Source organism: Acinonyx jubatus, chromosome D1 (assembly GCF_027475565.1).
Source record: "Acinonyx jubatus isolate Ajub_Pintada_27869175 chromosome D1, VMU_Ajub_asm_v1.0, whole genome shotgun sequence".
In the NCBI taxonomy this organism is placed as follows: Eukaryota; Metazoa; Chordata; class Mammalia; order Carnivora; family Felidae; genus Acinonyx; species Acinonyx jubatus.
The window spans coordinates 95439539-95456187 of record NC_069390.1 but is presented as its reverse complement, the minus strand read 5'-3'; the positions used below and the strand labels follow the sequence as shown (position 1 = coordinate 95456187).

Genomic DNA, 16649 nt, shown 5'->3' with positions numbered 1-16649 from the left:
TCGGTTCTCAGGGTGTCCGAGAGGTCTCAGGGAGGTCCCCCCCGCCCCAGTCCCCTCTCTAGCTCTGGTTCTGACGTCAGAGGCCTCTGGAGGAAGAGGGGTTGGCGCAAGAAGGATGGGGAGGGGTTGGTTTTCAGCAGGCAGCAAGAGCAGGTGTGGAAACCAGCCGATGACCTGGTGTGCGTGCTTCTGTCCTCAGCATTTGCTGAGAGCAGACCTCTCCCGCGTGTGCCAGGGAGGGACTGTTGTTGTCTAGCCTGGCCGCTTGTCCGGCGTTATCTCGATCTGCAGGACCGCTCTACCACGTGGCTGTTGTCCTGCTGGTCTTACCCGTGAGGACAGGGAGTTGGGTGGCCGAGAGAAGTCCTCAGGAAGGCCACCTAACTAGCGTGTGGAGGAGCAGGACTCGAACGCGGCGCCGTCCCCACTCCACTCCCCAGCGAGCGGTGCGTGTAGTGTGTCCCAGGGCCACGGCGCCGCCTTGCTACCCCTCCCTCCTCTGCTCGCTCATGGCTCCTGCGTAAGAGCGGATGAAGGTTTTCATCCCCAGTTAGAGATTTAAGAACGGTGGAGCCCCACGCATCATTTGGTCACCTTTACACCCGTGTGTCCCCGATCTGATCAGCGGGATGGAGTTAGAACCTGAGGCTTCTGTGGGCCTGGGGACAGGGAGGAAGGACAGAGGCCCGGAGCTGGCCTGGAGCTCTCCCACCGGCGGTTCTGGTGGGGCTTGCGGGCCCTCTCCCCGGGGGCCCTCTGGGCACCAGCTCTAGTCGCTGGGCTGGGTGGGTGGCTACCTAGCAGGGGCACGGGACTCACCTGCTCCCCACCCCTCCCCACTCTCTCGCAGAGTTATGTCATGCCCAGACCAGCAGAGGGCTCCATGAGGATTCATAGAAGATGCCCCGCGTCTCGGCGCCTTTGGTGCTGCTTCCCGCGTGGCTCGTGATGGTCGCCTGCAGTCCACACTCCTTGAGGATCGGTAAGTGCTGCTCATACGGCCCGCTGGGGACAGCCCAGCCCTGGGGGATGCCTCCTCCTGTTAATCCCAGGTGTCCGCCGGGGACATCTGGCCCCACACTGTGCCCTCCTGAGTTTAGCAGGCTAGGAGGAGTGGTGGCAGGGGGGGCAGCCGACAGGCGCACAGCTCCGGTCTGGTCAATGTGCCCAGCCCCCTTGTGAGACTAAGGGTGCCAAGTCCCCAGTTGCAGTGTGTGAAAGGCTCGGCCTGGCGCACGAAGGGGCAGCTGTTAGGGGAAGAAGGAGGTTGGGAGGAGCTGTGGGGATTCCAGATCCAGGGCTGGAGATCAGGGAAGAGATCTCCCTTCCCCTCCCCTCCCCAGAGAGTGTGCCTCAGATCAAGTCAGGGAGTGCTCTTAGTGACCCTGGCCAACTCCTTGGCGGGGCCCTTGACTTGGTGTCTGGCTTGATTCTGGAGAGGGAAGGCAAGGCCCCTTCAGTGACACATGTTCTCTCCCTGGCCTTGCTGCTGCTGGGATGCCCACTCAAGGTGTGGGCAGGCAATGCTGCCACCTGCCCTGTCAGCGACCTCGTCCCTAGAGCGAGGACTGGGAGTGCCTGGGAAATCAAGTGCCTCTTCTTCCCCAGGACCTAGCAAGGCGTGTTAACTGCAGGCTGAGGCGTTGCTGATCTGGGTCCCAGGGACACAGCGTCAGCCTCAGGGACAAGGAGTTGGTTCAGTCTGGCATACACTGTGTGGTCTGATGGCCCAGGACTGACGTGGAGTGTCAGGGATTGGGGAATTGTGTGTGTGTATGGGGAAGGGGGTCAGTGGGGACAGAAGGGGGCACAGCAGTGAGAAGCCCAGGCAGGTGGGTCGTTGGTCCTAGGAAAGCTGGTTTAACAGCAGGACCCCTGGAGCAAGGCTGGGCAACAGCCCTGGAAGGTCTCCGACCTAGTCGAGTTATACAGACGGGTACCGATGCCCCTCTTCCCACACTGAGCTGCGGAGGGGGCGGAAATGGGGTAGTGTCAACAAGGCAGGATCCTAGATCCTAAACCTGAACCTGAAAGCTTTAGAGGCTGATACAGAAGGAAGCTATCATGACGCCGAGTCCCAGGGAATTGGCTTTAAGCTGCAGGATTTCTCTGGCTGCAATCAGGACTGGTCCACAGTCCCAGAGGTTGGCGTGCTGATGGTGGTTGGGATGCCCAGGGTGGGTAGAGGTGAGCCAGAAGCCGAGACCTGGTGAGACCATGCACCACGGGCCAGAGGCCGAACTGCATCTCAGCGAGCTGTCCCGTGTGAACTTGTGGGCTCATTTCGCCATGCATATGCAGCAGCAGCTGATTGGAATCAGACATGCAGACAGGTGACTTAGTTCTTCCCCTCACCCTGCCCTCGACGCGCCACTCTGCATGCGTAGAGAAAAGGAATTAAAAAAACAAAATCTTCCCTCCCTCTTCCCCATTCGTTTCTACCGAAACTTCAAAACCTAATTTAATTCTGCTTAGCAGCAATGCAAAACGGTTCATCTCCTTAAGATGCTTAATTTATAAGATGCCTACAGTTATTCAGCATTTGCTGCGAGGTTTTCTCCCCCTCTCAATGAGTGGATAAAGCGGTAACCCATCAATTTCCATTTGTCGCTAATGGGAAGCGGAAAGGGATTGAGCCAGAAACGGCAGCGCCTCACGGCCTTGGCTCTCCTGACACTTGTTCTCTGGGAGGGAAGCAGAAAGAGGAGCCGACAGAGCCCTCTCTTGGCTGCTGCTCTGACAACGGAGGGCTTCAAAGGGACCCTTCGTGCTCCCATACCCACCCCTGGAGCATCGCTTGTCCAGTTCTGTCAAGACTCTGTTGGCCCTCTGTGTTTTGGTTCACGCCAGGCCACTTGCAGCCGGGTTTCCAGCCAGGCTGGAAGGTCAAACCGGGCCCGATCCCCTGCAGAGGCCAGGAAGCGGAGTTAAGCCAACAAAGAGAAAGAAAAGAAAAGGGAAACCAGAGCCACAGTGCCAGGACCCGTTTTGCCGTCTCCTTGGTTATCCTGGGGGCCGGGAGCTTTTCTAAAAGTCTCCTGAACCTAATGGATGGAAAGGTGCTAATTACTGTGGGCTCCGGAGGGGATCTGGAGTGGGGCAGGGATGGGAAGAGAAGTAGGTCAAGAAAACAAGTAGCTGTGCTTGTCAGCATGCAGCCCTGTGCACAGTGGGCTGGGCCAGCACGGGTGGTGGGGGGTGCAGGAGTCTCCCCCGACCTGCAGAGGGTGCTGTTCATCCCCTTTCCCGCAGGGTCACGTCTCCCTGCATTTGGTGATCTGGGCTCCTTCCAAACCCCTCCGCCTCAGGATAGATAGCTCAGAGGGTGAGGCTGTGTGAAGGGGTGAGGAATCTCAGAGATGAATTGCCCGTCCTGTTCCATCCTCAGCCCTGCTTGTCCGCCAGTGACAATATGGATGTTTGTAAAGAGGCGGCCAGACCCATTACCGTGCCTGGGGACTGCTGCTTTTCATTCAAGTGAGGCACGGGGCGGGAGATACAGCCAAATTGTCTATTACAGTGCCCGGTGTTTACCCCCCGAATGAGGTTTTGGGTAAGAGAAAGGGATTTTATTTATGACTGTGAGGCTGCCTGCATAAATTCCCCAAACTCTCACACATATGTCAGCCCCCTTCAGTCATCTGTCTTCTGAAAATGTCTTTTGATTTTGCTTCTGTCCCTCTGGGTTCTCTGAGTGATGACTGTGGGAGCCACAAGTTAATAAGTGCTCAGAGAAGACCCCACCCCATCTCTACAGCCCGTCATTCCTTCAGAGGTTCACCATCCTATCTTAGAGCCATGAAGGATTCTGAGGATCCCATTCTCTAAGCTGCTCATTTTATCCATGAGGAAGACGGCCTAAAGGGGACATCGCGAGTAGGTGGCCGGGCTGATGGCAGCCAGCACTAGAACCCAGTCTCCTGGACCCCTCTTACACTGCTTTCTTCGCCACCCACTGGCGGGGTCCCCTGGCCACCGGGGAAGCAGATTCACCGTCAACAGGGTTGTCTCTGGTGGTTTTCTCCCATCCTGTTCCTGACATGAGCAAAGGTTACCCTTGCCCAGAACACATTAAGTACTCAACGTACTTAAGTATTGAGTACTTAGCTTTCCAAGTATTCCAATACTCCAAGTATTATTAGCTTTCCAGACTGTCTCCTGTTACTCCTTCCTCGGCCCCTCTTTCAGCCACACTGATTCGCTGTTCCCCAGATATACCAGGAAGGTTGACTCTGGGCTTTCCCCACCGGCCTCGCGTGCCTGGGACCAGCTCTTCCCATTCCGTCTTCTCTGCCTGGGAAACGACCACCACTACTCTTATTTCTCCTCTCTCTCTCCTCCTCTCCCATCACTGCTCTCCCTGGCTTAAGTGGCTCTTCCTCCGCAGAGTCCTTTCTCGCGATTACCCCGTCCCTCCTGGGGAGAAATCATCTCTTACCTGCCATTTTCCCATTCCCTGGTACTTAACGCCTGTTCCAGCACCTACTGGGTTGTAGCTGTTTTGGCCTTTTCCCACCAGACTCTGAACTCCAAGGGCGATCGACCTTGGACACACTTCGCGTATGCAAGTGTATCACTCAGACTCAATGAATGGGATGTGCGATGAGTCCCTGGCCCCTTGCAAGACCTGCTTCCCCAAGAACGTGCTTGGTATTGTCGTTTTCAAGTACCGTCTTCCGATCTTACGTATATATGCTTAAAGGCATAGACCTACTGGAGGACGGGGAAGAGAAAGGAGAGAGAGGAGAAGGAGAAAATGTCCATCTGTCATTGACAATGGAGAAGAGGAGTGGGCTGAGGATCCTGATTGGGTTCCAAAGCAGATTTTGGCTGTGATGATAAGTACGGTGATACAGTTTTCCATTTATTAATTCGCTGGACGGGTGTTTGTTGAGTGCTCTGTGCCAAGCACTGAGGATATGGCGGCAGGATAACAATCACCAGAGTACCTCCCGCTCGGACAGGCTTTACTGTCTGCTGGGCACCTTGCTAGCATTCACAGATTTAGGGCAATCTTCGTGTCAGAATTAACAACCCGGTGTTAAAGATGAAGACACAAAGGCTCAGAGAGTTCAAAGGACTCGTCCAAGGTCACATAGATACTGAAATTTGAACCTGTCCCCAAAGCTGTCTCTTTCTACTCTCCTTCACTGTGGCTGGGACACCCCCGGGGACAGTAGGGATATCCCGTTATCGGAGCGGTCATAACTAACTCTATCGTGTTCTACCTGGTAAAGGATTTGACAGATGGAGCCATTGCTGATGGAGTTCTAGCTTCTCGTCGACTCTTTTACCCGCACATAATCTCCTCTGGGCACAGAGAAAGTCCATCTCACAGATGGGGAAACTGAGGGCTGGGATTTGAGAGCCTTGCTCGTCGTGGCACAGAAGTCCTAAGGAGTGTGGGTGGCATCCAATTGGAGCAATTGGATCTCTTTCTTGTTTAAAGTTTCCCTGGGTGGGAAAGTAGCAAGAGCCTGGATTTATTTGACACTCTGCCTTACTAGGACACCCAGGCACTTTACAACTACCATTTTTTACTTGGTTGGTTTCCCCCAATGAGCTCCAAGTCCTGGAGAGAGAACGTTAAACATAGAACATTCAAATGTTATAAAGATGGAGATAATAAGAGAACTGGGGGAGGTAAGAGGGAAGGCTAAAAAACAGTTTGTTTGTTTTTTTTTTATCCTGTTCTGCTGTGTATTAAATATATGTGACACACGGAGATCCAAATCTGCCAGCTGAATTCTGTGTCTTGCAAAAGATTCACGGGGGGGTGTTTTTGAGGAGGGGGCTCTTTTAATGTTGCCACGTGATGTGATTTATGGAATTTTGATGGGCACGTAACTTTTCATCGCTTTTCCAAATTGAGTCACCCATATAGGCAATCATTTGGTCTTTCACATTAGTGACAAATAGAAATTGATGACTTTCTCCTTCATCTGTCTCCGAGAAAGATTTCTGAGACACCGCTCTCTCCCCTGCCCAGCACCCTAGGGGATTTGTGTCTGCCTTATTACGTCCGTATTCCTGGGTCTAGCACCGTGCCTGCCCCATAGTCATACTTTCTAAATGTTTGCTGGATGCCTGAACTGATGGCAAGTTTTGAAACTTGAGCTGACCTGTCAGATTTCTCCCTCCCCGGATATTGGTCAGTGCTCAAAAAAAGCAAGCAGCTTTATTTAACAATAAGTGTATAACATGTAATTAGAAGAGTAAATATCTTACCAAAAAAGTCTGTGTGTGTGTGTGCACGTGTGTGTGTGTCTACAGCATGTATGCTTGTCCAAGACTGTCTCTCCCTGCCTCCTGACTCACCCCTGCTGCTACAGCTCCAGTGGGGAGCAGGGAGCCTCAGCTGTATCTACGCAGGCACCCAGGCCAGTGTTCTGTGTGGAGTCACTCAGCCCACGATGTCATCACCTGCCTTCACCTGCAGCCTGTCTTCTTCCAAGAGCCTCACACAGGATGCCTTCAGGAAGTTTAAATTCTTAGCCTTTCCAGAACGCTTTTGTGAAGTACAGCTTCCGGCCACGGTCTCTTCTGCTGACAAGTGGGGATTGAATTTGGTACAGACGGGCTTCATTTTACTGATAAGAAAAACCAAGTTCCCAATCAGGTGAAAGAAGTTAGCAAAGGGCCCCTTTGGCAGGTGTCACAACTCCTGACTCCCAGGTGCCTGGTGGCATTTGTGCCGTGATTTGCAGTGTTTAATGTGTTCTTACGTATGAATTCAAGTTCCCCAACAACCTGCAAGGCAGGTGGGAGGGAGCACATCTAATGGAAGAAGATCCTGAGGTTCCCAGAGTTTGTGACTTGCCCAAGCTCATACAGAGGAGAGTGGTGGTTTCAAAGGGAGGAGAGGAGAGGAGAGGGTACAGCCCAGGTGGTGGCTGAGCGGTTCTGGTGAGCAGAGGCAGTATAGACAGCCAAAGTGACAGAGTCTTGAATAGCTTGTTGGCAGTATTCTCTTGATGGGTGGGACCGAGAGCCACCAGAGGCCAGCGTGCCGACACCCAGGACCTCATGAAATCAGGTTGAGCTAAAGGAGATAGGCAAGTAAGTAGGAAATGTTGTGTTTTCTTAAATACATCGTGAGTGATCTCTGGGACAAAACCGGGAAAGGTCCCGGGAGCAGGGCTATCAGAGCGAAGGGATGGTCTGGTGTTCCCGGATTATGGCTAATTTTGTGTGGCTGCCTCTGGTCACTTGTGCTAGAACGGCCTGCTTCCCCCTGGGCTCTCGTTGTGCCCCTCACAGTGGGAGTGAATCGTTAGCAAGCTCTATTTTGGGGGGGGGGTGTGGGGAGAAGGTAGAAATTATGGAAAGAAATTTGGATTTGTTGTAAAGAAACACTTGTTAGATGGACGGAATGACCCGTGCTGGGTACCGAGGCTTGTACAGCTGGAGGTGGCCACAGATAGTTTGGACGGGGATTTCAGCATCCAGGTGGGGGTTGGGCCTGTTACCTCTAAGACCACTTTCAACCTGGGATTCTGGGATAGAATGCTTTGGCCTTTGGTCTGTTCTCCTACTCCCATAAGGAGACAGTCCATTATCATCGTGTTCTCATTAACAGCCATTAATAAGCCTTAGGATGGAGGTGACCATCTATTGAACTTAGGCCATGACCTCATTTGGCCCCAGTTGCATGGGCAAGCCAGATAAGACACAGAGCCCTGCGGATTCTTTTCACTTCGTCAGTGGAAATTTGTCTAGGTGTTTCTTGTCTCCCTGCGGCCGCTGATGGGGGAGTCGGAGAAGCATGGGCACCAGTGGGAGCTGTTGCCAGACCTCAGCCAAGTGCCTGGGTGCGTGCGAGCCCGAGTGGGTGGGAAGCACAGGTGTGCACGAGCAGAGCCCAGACATCCCACTCGCAGCCTTGTGCCTTGGCTCCAGGCAAGACAGCGGCCACACTTACTCTGGCCTGCGGGAGGAGGCATGTGATCCGTACCAGCTTGACGGGGCCTGGGCCTTGGCTGCTGAGGAACGCTGGGCATCGGGAAGGATGCAGACACCTGTCAGGCTGCTCAGCGCCACCCCCCCCCCCCACCCGTGTCGTCTTGTGTGCTTCTTCCCGTGGAGCTGAGTCATGGGGTCCAGCTGTCATGGTGGCTGGGTTGGCGAGGCCCACGAAGCCCACGCCGCCGAAGAGGGCTGTGGAAAGGGAAGAGAGCCCAGACCAGCTGGGGCACAGCATGTGCCTGTGTTGGCATACCCAAGCCCCCGGCCGGGCAGATGGTGCCACTGTGCTAGATTTGGGAGGCGCTACAGCCCTGGCTGGGGCTCTATGGCGTTGAGATTCTCTGTGTGCATTACCCTTCTCGGAGGAGAGGTTCACCATTCTGAAACTCTACCCCGAGGGCAGACATTAGCCACATGCTCTCAGCTCCTCTGGCTCCGTGTGCTCCTACTGAGGAAACCTGCGACTGGGGGGCGAGTGACCGTCTGTGGCAACCCATGACAGGGTCCCTGTGGGTCTCTTTCTCTTCATCCCTTCTGCTAGGGGTCGCCCAGGTGTCTCCCATGGCTATTCCAAGTTTATCCGCAGCTGGCGGGCCAAGGGAGAACGGAGCCAGGTGTGTTGTGGATAGCACTGGGGTTGGCTCTGGAAGGTTCCAGCATCGTGTAGATGTCGATGCCAGAGCGTGGGCTCTAGCCAGACTGCCTGGGTTTGAGTCTGAGCTCCACCCTTTACTGGTTGTGTGACCTTGGGCAAGCACTTGATAACTCAGTGCTTCGATTTCTTCGTCTATAAGGTGGGGCAACAGGAGTCCCACCTCAGGCATTTATGAGAGGCCGGTAAGTTGCCACACAGAAAGCACTCGGAACAGTATGAGGCAGAGGATCCGAAGCCGGCCCTGCGCTGTCTGCAAGCCCGATGTGGGGCTCGAACTCGTGAACCGTGAGATCATGACCTGAGCCAAAGTGGGACGCTCAACTGATTGAGCCAACCCAGGCACCCTTCCCCTTTTCCTTTTAGCAGCGTTTTCTTAAAATTAAAAAAATATATATATTTATTTTTGAAAGAGAGACAGATACAGAGTGTGAGCAGGGGGAGGACAGAGAGAGGGAGACACAGTCTGGAGTAGGCTCCAGGCGCTGAGCTGTCAGCACAGAGCCTGACACGGGGCTCAAACCCACTAACTGTGAGATCATGACCTGAGCCCAAGTCGGATGCTTAACTGATTGAGCCACACAGCACCCGCCCCCCCCAACTTCCCTCTTTCTAAACCCTGCTTTAAATTCATCTCTTTCTCAGAGCTGAGAATCCTCACCTGGTTGGGAAAGCTCTTGCTTCCAGAATCTTCCATGCAAGTTGCACGAATGTTCCCGTGCTTGTGCGTGTGTCATCATTGATGCGTACCCATCTGTCCCTTATTTGAATTCCATCGACCCCACAAGCCGAAGAGCATCCTGATGAGCTCTGTCGTCCCCCCCCCCGCCATCTCTAGGTGGGCTTCCCACGCTGGGATGATGGTGCCAGGTCCTGGCTAAGAGATTTGAAGGCTCTCCCATCTTAAAAACCACCCTAGTCCCACATCCCTCGTCAGCTAAGCCGCTATTTCCCTCCTTCCCTTTACATGGAAACTCTGCAAGAGAATTGCCTGATCAAAGCTGCCTCCATTCCCTCTTCTCTCTTACCGTCTCAGTAGGACTCCCTCCCAGCACGTTGCCCCCACCAGGGATGCCCGCCTGGCTACATCCAGCCATCTGTCCCCAGGCCTCATCTTGCAGCACTGACGTAGCTCCTCACTCCCTCTTCCTCAAAACCTTCTTACTCTTGACTTCTGGCCACACTCCTATCTTGATTCTTGCCCTGCTTTGCCGGCTCTTCCTTCTCAGTGTCCTTTGCCGGTTCCTCCTCAGCTCTCTGACCTCTGAATATGGATGCGCTGTAGGGTTCTAACACAGCTCCCTCCACACCCGTTCTTTAGACACCTCATTCAGTCTCAGGGCTTTACGGGTTTATGGCTCTCTCCTCTCCTGTCCAGCTCCCACTTCTCCCCCAACTCCAGACTCCTGCACCTGCTTACCCTCCCCATGTGGATGGCTAAGAGAAACCCAGACTTGACATATCCAGAATCGGGGTGTGGATTCCTCTCCCCGTGCCTGCTGCTCCTCCCATCTCCGCCATTTCATGAATGGGAGTGCCATTCGATCTGTTTGGGCTCAGACCCCAACCTTTGGAGTCACGCTTGACCCTGTCTTTCTCGGACGTCCTCTCCACCAGATAATCCCATTTGCTCTACTTTCCAACTCTCCCCAGAGCCCAGCCGCTTCTTACCACCTCACAGTTGCTTTCCTGTTCCAAGACGGTATTACCTCTCACCTGGGTCACCGCAAAGGCTTCCTGCTGGTTTCTCTGCTTCCCGCTTTGCCCGGTCACTTTTGTTTCTCAAAATGGCAGCAAGAATGGTTATTTCAGAACGTAAGTTGGATCCTGTCAGTCCTCTGTTGACCTCCCCAGGGCCTTCTCATCTCACGTCAGAGTAAAAGGAAACATCCTTCCGGTGTCCCACAAGGCCCTCCACGATGTGCCCCACCGTTGTGTTACTTTTCCATTTCCATCCCATTCCGCTCCGTCTCTTGCTCACTCCAGACCAACCCCGACCCCACGGGTTTCCTTGCTTCCTCTCAGACGTGCCAGGTATGCTCTCACCTCAGCGCTTTTGCATTTGCTGGGCTCTCTGCCTAGAACTCTCCTCCCTGGATATCTGCATGGTCCTCTGTCATCTCCTGCAGGCCACGCCCTGCCCCACAGTACCCCCTCTCTTGCACGCTCGCTTGATTTTTTCTATGGTGCTTGTCACCACCTGACAAACTGGTCCTACTTGCTTATCGTCTGAGTCTTCCCGTCAGGAAAAGCCCTTTGTTTTGTTCTCTGCTACTTCCCCAGCATGTCAGATAGTGCATGGTGTATAGAAAGTGCTCACTAAATAGCTACTGAACAAATGAATAACGTGGCCCCAAGGGACGCCCCAAAGGAGCTTCAAATTTGCCAGCTATTGGAAACCAGGGACGATGGTACTCTCCCTTGACCCAGAAGCAGTTCTGAACAAGTGCCCCTTTCTAAGTGCTGGTTCCCTGTCCCTGTGTTCTCTGATCCCTGCAGCAAACCCCGGGTCCTGGGGCCAATCTTGATCCCATTCCGAGGAAGCCTAAGCCAGCAGTTTAATGACTCAGCATCACAGTGAATCTTGGCTGCTGGTCTTACTTCGTCCCCTCAGATCCAAACACCAGGCTGGTGACTTACAATCATCCCCCACCTGTGCTGCCACTGTGGTGCTCAAGTTTCTGTCCTGTCATCAAGTCTGAGACCTCACTCTGACGTGTTGCCTGTGCGCAAGCTTCCCTGCGCCTGTGGTTGGGCCTTGCTGGTCTCCGTCTTCTGAGAGCCTGGGACCTGAATCTGGACCCAGCCTCCCGGCTGCGACCCTGCCACCTGCTTCCAGCTCTTTCCTGACGCTTCCGGCGTTGGCCAGGGTACCTGCCTATTGTCTGCCAACAGATTTTCCTGGTGCTGAACTCCGCCTGTCCACTTGTGCTGAGATTCACAAAATCTCGATGGTGGCAGGGACCCCAGTCTAACCCGTTCCACTTTGAGTAGTGCCGACTCTGGGTTTTTCTTTCTCCTGAGCCCACATCTGTCTGTCTGTGCCTTCCGCCTACTGTCCTAGCACTGCCCGTCCCTCAAGAGCATGCAGAGCCGGTCTCTGTTCTTCCCGGTGATGGCATTTCTGAGATCTGTAACACTGTCATTTCACAGCTCCTCCTGTCTCCCTTTTTTCCAGAGATGCATCATCAGTACCTTTGTTCCTTCCTTCTCAGCTTCCTGGTCACCCTCCTCCGAATGGGTTTTCTTTTTCTTCTTCCCAGTTAGCATGTGGCCCCCAAATCACAGGCAGGCCCTCCCCTTAACTGCTTCCAGTCGAACACAAGCACCTGTTCCAGGCTGGTGGGGTCTGGTCTCCAGGTTCAGAGCCCCTGGTGGACCCATTCCCACCAAGCCCTGGCTGACCAGTCTTTGGGCTAAAGGACGTTCATCTAGGTCACACCTATGCCTGTGAAATGTCCCCCCTCTGGCTCTTCACAGGCTAGGCTTTGCTCTCAACACCCAGAGCCGGTGTCACTCCTGCAGCAGGATGCTCCAGTGTCACCTGGGTAAACACACCTGTGTTAGGGAGCCTGGTGCCGGAGGTTTGCTGAGTTGTCACCCCTGTGGCTTCTTCCAAGATCTGCTTTTCCCATCCTTTCTAGTACATGGTCTTTCAAGCAGGGAGTGACATGGGCAGGGGAGGGAATGCCACTTTGCTGGCAACACTCATAAATTCGCCCCAGTGGCAGGGATCTAACAACATGAGACTTTGAGCTTTCAGCTCACAGATGAAAGAACAGGGATTTTCCCCGAGATGACAGAATAAGGGAAACATACAGCCCTGGGGGCCTCAGCAGGAAGCTCTGCTAAGGAGTTGTTCCAAAGAGGCACCAGCCATCAGTTTGTGTGGGAGGAGGATTTCACCGGGTGGCCCCCAACCCCATCCCCCGCCCACCTGCCACCAGCAGCCACCTGGAAGTCTCAGACCAACAGACTTTGGGCAAGTGGGCGAGCTTTGCGAAGATCACCAGTAAGGAATTCTCCTTGCACTTTGTGGAGCTCTTGGGGTTTCTGAACCTAAAGGGACCTTTACCTGGAAATGGTGGTTGAATGCTAATTTCCCCGTCAGAGCCAATTTGGAAAAGCCAGAGAGCCAAAGGAATTAAGATTGTTAAGTGGACATAAGTGGAGTTCGTGGAAATGAGTGAAGGCATCTGTGGATTGCCCCTATTGGAACTCTTCCCGTGTTTAATCAGCTTCTTCCTCATTGGCCCAGAGAGCAATGTTGGCCCCTGGGCAGGCGGGGGCCAAGCTCTCTTGGAGGGCCGCTGCTGTAGGCTTGGGGTGGTAGCCTGGGGTGGGAGGCTCCCTTTTGGGTCATGCGCTAGTGCCTGTCTTACTGGGAAGCCATAAGGGCGGTCCCCTCGGGGAGCTTGGAGTTCACATTTGAGGCTTCATATCCTGGGCACTAGGGAGCCAGTCGGCCTTGGATTAAAAATTCATGGTTATGACTCTCCCTTACTGTCCATATTCCTTTAAGCAAATTACACCACCTTTCCTGCACTCAATTTCCCATCTGTACACAGGAGATAACAGTTTGCCATTGGACGTTATTGCATTAATTGAGAGATGTGCAAAGCGCTGTACCTGGTGTGTGCATCTAGTAATACGTAAGAAGCATCAGTTCATTTGTCTTTCAAAACAGCAACAGTTTGCTCAACGTTGTGGCAGACATCATCTCGGGTCTCGCCATGGGGTAACGGAATGCGGATGGGCTTTACTGACAAAGTCAGAATTGAATTACAGTTTCAGCATGTGACCTTGGACAAATTACTGGGCAGCTGTTTTCTAGTATAAAAGGGGAGTAATATTACTCAACCTGGATGATTGTTGAGGCTTATGTGTGTGATAACACATGCAAAATGGCTAGCATGGTGCCTGATAACTAATAGGTCAATAAATAATAGTTATCAGCAGTTCTATTAATTATTATTACTATAATCGCAATTATTACAACCGTAGTTTTCCTATTGCTGCCATAACAAATTACAATGAATTTAGTGGCTTAACCAAGAAAAATTCATTATCTTCCAGGCTGTAATTCTGCAGTCCAGCATGGCTCTCGCTGGGCTAAAACTAAGATGTCGCCTGAGCTGTATCCTTGTTGGAGGGCTCTAGGGGAAAATCTGTTTCCTGCTCATTTGAGTTCTTGGCAGAATTCAGTGCTTTGCAGTTATAAAATCAAGGTTTCCGTTTTATTGCTGGCTGTCAGCTAAGGCTGCTCCCAGCTTCTGGAGTCTGCCGCATCCCTTGGCTCGTGGCCCCTCTCCTCCATCCTCAGAGCTGGGGGTCAAGTCATTTTCACGTGGCAGCTCAGCCGGGAAAGGCTGTCCGAGTTTAAGAACTCAGGAGATTATATTGAGCCTACTGGGATAACCCAGGATAATCTCCCCATCTCAGGGTCTATAACCTCAATCACATCTGCAACAGTAGATGAAATGTAACACACTGGCAGCTTCCAGGGATTAGGGGGTAGATGTCTTTGGGGGCCATTATTCTGCTCCTCTGTTTGGACAGCCTCCAAGACGGGAGGCTGAGCCCCTGGAAAGCCTTCTCATGAGGAGTGCCTTATTCAGGGGACAGTACCCGCGCTCGGAAACCGTCCCCAAGTCCAGTCCTCGGCCCACGGTGCCTGACTCCTCTCACGATCAGCCATCTCGCAGGAGAACCAGGCAGTTGAGAGCAGCCAAGCCAGTGCATTTCCTTGCTGGGTGGAGGGAGCTCGATAGGACGGCCAGGTGACTGTGACCGAGATTGTACCACATGGGGGGAGAGAGCCGGGAAGAGACTGTGCAACAGGAAGCCCTTCATCATGTTCATTTAACATGTCAGGGTTCTAAAGGAGTAACCTACAAGCTGAATGTCATTCTGAGGCCATGGTAGGTGGGCTCAGCTGGGCTTGGCTGGGAGGGCTGTGTTTATTTCCTGCTACAGGGCCCGGAGAGAATAACATCCCCCAGGGGCTCGCCTGTCATCCTTCCAGAAAGCGACAGATCCTATAGTGCTTTGAGAAACAACATGATGTAGGAGGTACTGCTCTGGGCAAGGAATTTGGAGACCTAGAAGCTGGTCCAACCTGTCTCTCCATCCCCTGGTACTTACTGAATGCTTTATTGAATGCTGACAGCACCCTGCAGTGGGCCAGCCTCTTTGGAAGTGCAGGACAGAAACTGTTTGGTTAATGTTCTAAATAGGAAAAGGCGGGACTCTCAGACATGAAGGAATTCGTAGGGCAGTACAAAACAGGGAGGCATCCAGGGCTAGAGGGTCAGCTCTAGAGTTAAACATGGTGACGGTGGTGGTCCGGGGGCCATGGGCACATAGGCATTTTGGGCTCGTTTTGCCTTTCCATCTCCCGCTTCCCTCCAGAATGGGCTCCATGGGAGGGTGATGGACCAGCCCTTGAGAAGGCCTTGTCACAGGAGATGGAATGACATTCATGTTTACCGAGCCCCTAATATGTGCCCATCACTTTCTATAGATTGCATAATTTAAATTTTGCGAGAGTCTCCAGAGGTAGAGTTGATGATGTCCGGTATTTAGGTATGGAAACCGAGGCTTGGAGAGGCTACGGTCACTCAAACAGAATCTGGAAGACCGTGGGTTTGAACCCGGGTTTTTGGCTGCATCCCTCTATTCTGTCCGCCACACCAGCCATCTCCCTTTCCTGCTCCCTGCTGTGGTGCCCCCCACCCCCCATGGAGCCCCTGGGGGAGGTGCGGGGAGAAGGTGGGCATGAAAAGGTTCACCCAAGACCCCTGGGACACCTCAGTTCTTTAAAGGAGCAGAAGGCAGACACGGTACCTGTGCCCTCCTCCGTGTCCTACCCTTGCAGGCTTCCTGTTCAGACATTTGGGAGAGAGAAATTAACTCCAAATTGAACCATAGGAGTAGCGCTGAAGGCACCTTTAGGCTAAAAATAAGACCAGAGGCTGTACTGCACAGAGGGACGAGTCTGCATGCTGCCTTTATTTATAGCCACTTATTTATTAGATTCCAAATGATGTTTAACCAGGAATCATATGGCAGTGATCTTTGATTACTTATGCGGCTAATGGCTGAACATATATTATTATCGCTATTTATTCAGCCCTGTTAAATGTACCGGGTGCTTCTTTTCCTGGAAGGCACCGAGAAAAAGGGCCTGGAGAATCCTTGAGAAGTAAGATCAGCAGGAGACCCCAGGGGAAGGAGAATAGAGGAGGTGGCTTGGCAGGTGGCCCCACGGAGCAGGCAAGGGGTCTCATCAAGAGTTTATATAGAATGGGGCAATCCGTTGAGGTAGAGGGAGTGGTGATGGGGGTGAGAGGGAGTACTCTAAAAAGGGAGAGAAAAGTTGGGGGTAAGATTTGGGCCTCTGGGGGCCAGAAATGTCTAGGCTTATAATAATAGCAACGTTTATTGAGTATTTATTACATGCGAGGGACTGTGCTTTTCAAAATTATTTAATCTGGGGCACCTGGGTGGCTCAGTGGGTTAAGCATCCGACTCTTGATTTTGGCCCTGGTCATGACCTCACAGTTTGTGAGTTTGAGACCCGCGTCTGGCTCCGCGCTGACAGCATGGAGCCTGCTTGGGATTCTCTCCCTCTCTCTGCTCCTCCCCTGCTCTAACTCTCTGTCTCTCTCTCTCTCTCAAGGTAAATAAATAAAACGTAAAGATTAAAATTATTTAATCCTGTTGTCATATCCATTTTACATAGATGAGAAAGCTGAGGCTCAGAGAAGTTAAATGACTTACCCAAGGTCACACAGCTGGTATGAGGCTGGAGCCCCGTCTGCCTCTGGAGACCATATGCCCGTTATACCAACCTGCCTGACTTCAAAACCAGTGCCCTTCTCCTCTTTTGACCAAGCTTAACTTTCTGAGTAAACAGCTTAGGAAGAGAATGGAAAGCTTCTTGTCTGTGGAGACTGGAGTCCTTGGCTTCCCTGTGCTCTCCTGCGGTGCTTGACAAGCCATTCAGGATGAGACGTCTGCGGTCCCCAGG

General features: G+C 52.8%; 1 protein-coding gene across 3 annotated transcripts in view; it reads left to right on the top strand.

The window, feature by feature from the left end:
- GRIK4 (glutamate ionotropic receptor kainate type subunit 4) overlaps positions 1-16649 on the top strand; it is a 428197-nt gene that overhangs the window by 130361 nt on the left and 281187 nt on the right. For all 3 annotated transcript variants that reach the window (XM_027036757.2, XM_027036756.2, XM_027036754.2), the window contains exon 3: positions 851-982. In XM_027036757.2, the coding sequence (XP_026892558.1) occupies positions 901-982 (82 nt within the window). In that variant the 5' untranslated portion in view covers positions 851-900. The remainder of the gene's footprint in view (positions 1-850; positions 983-16649) is intronic.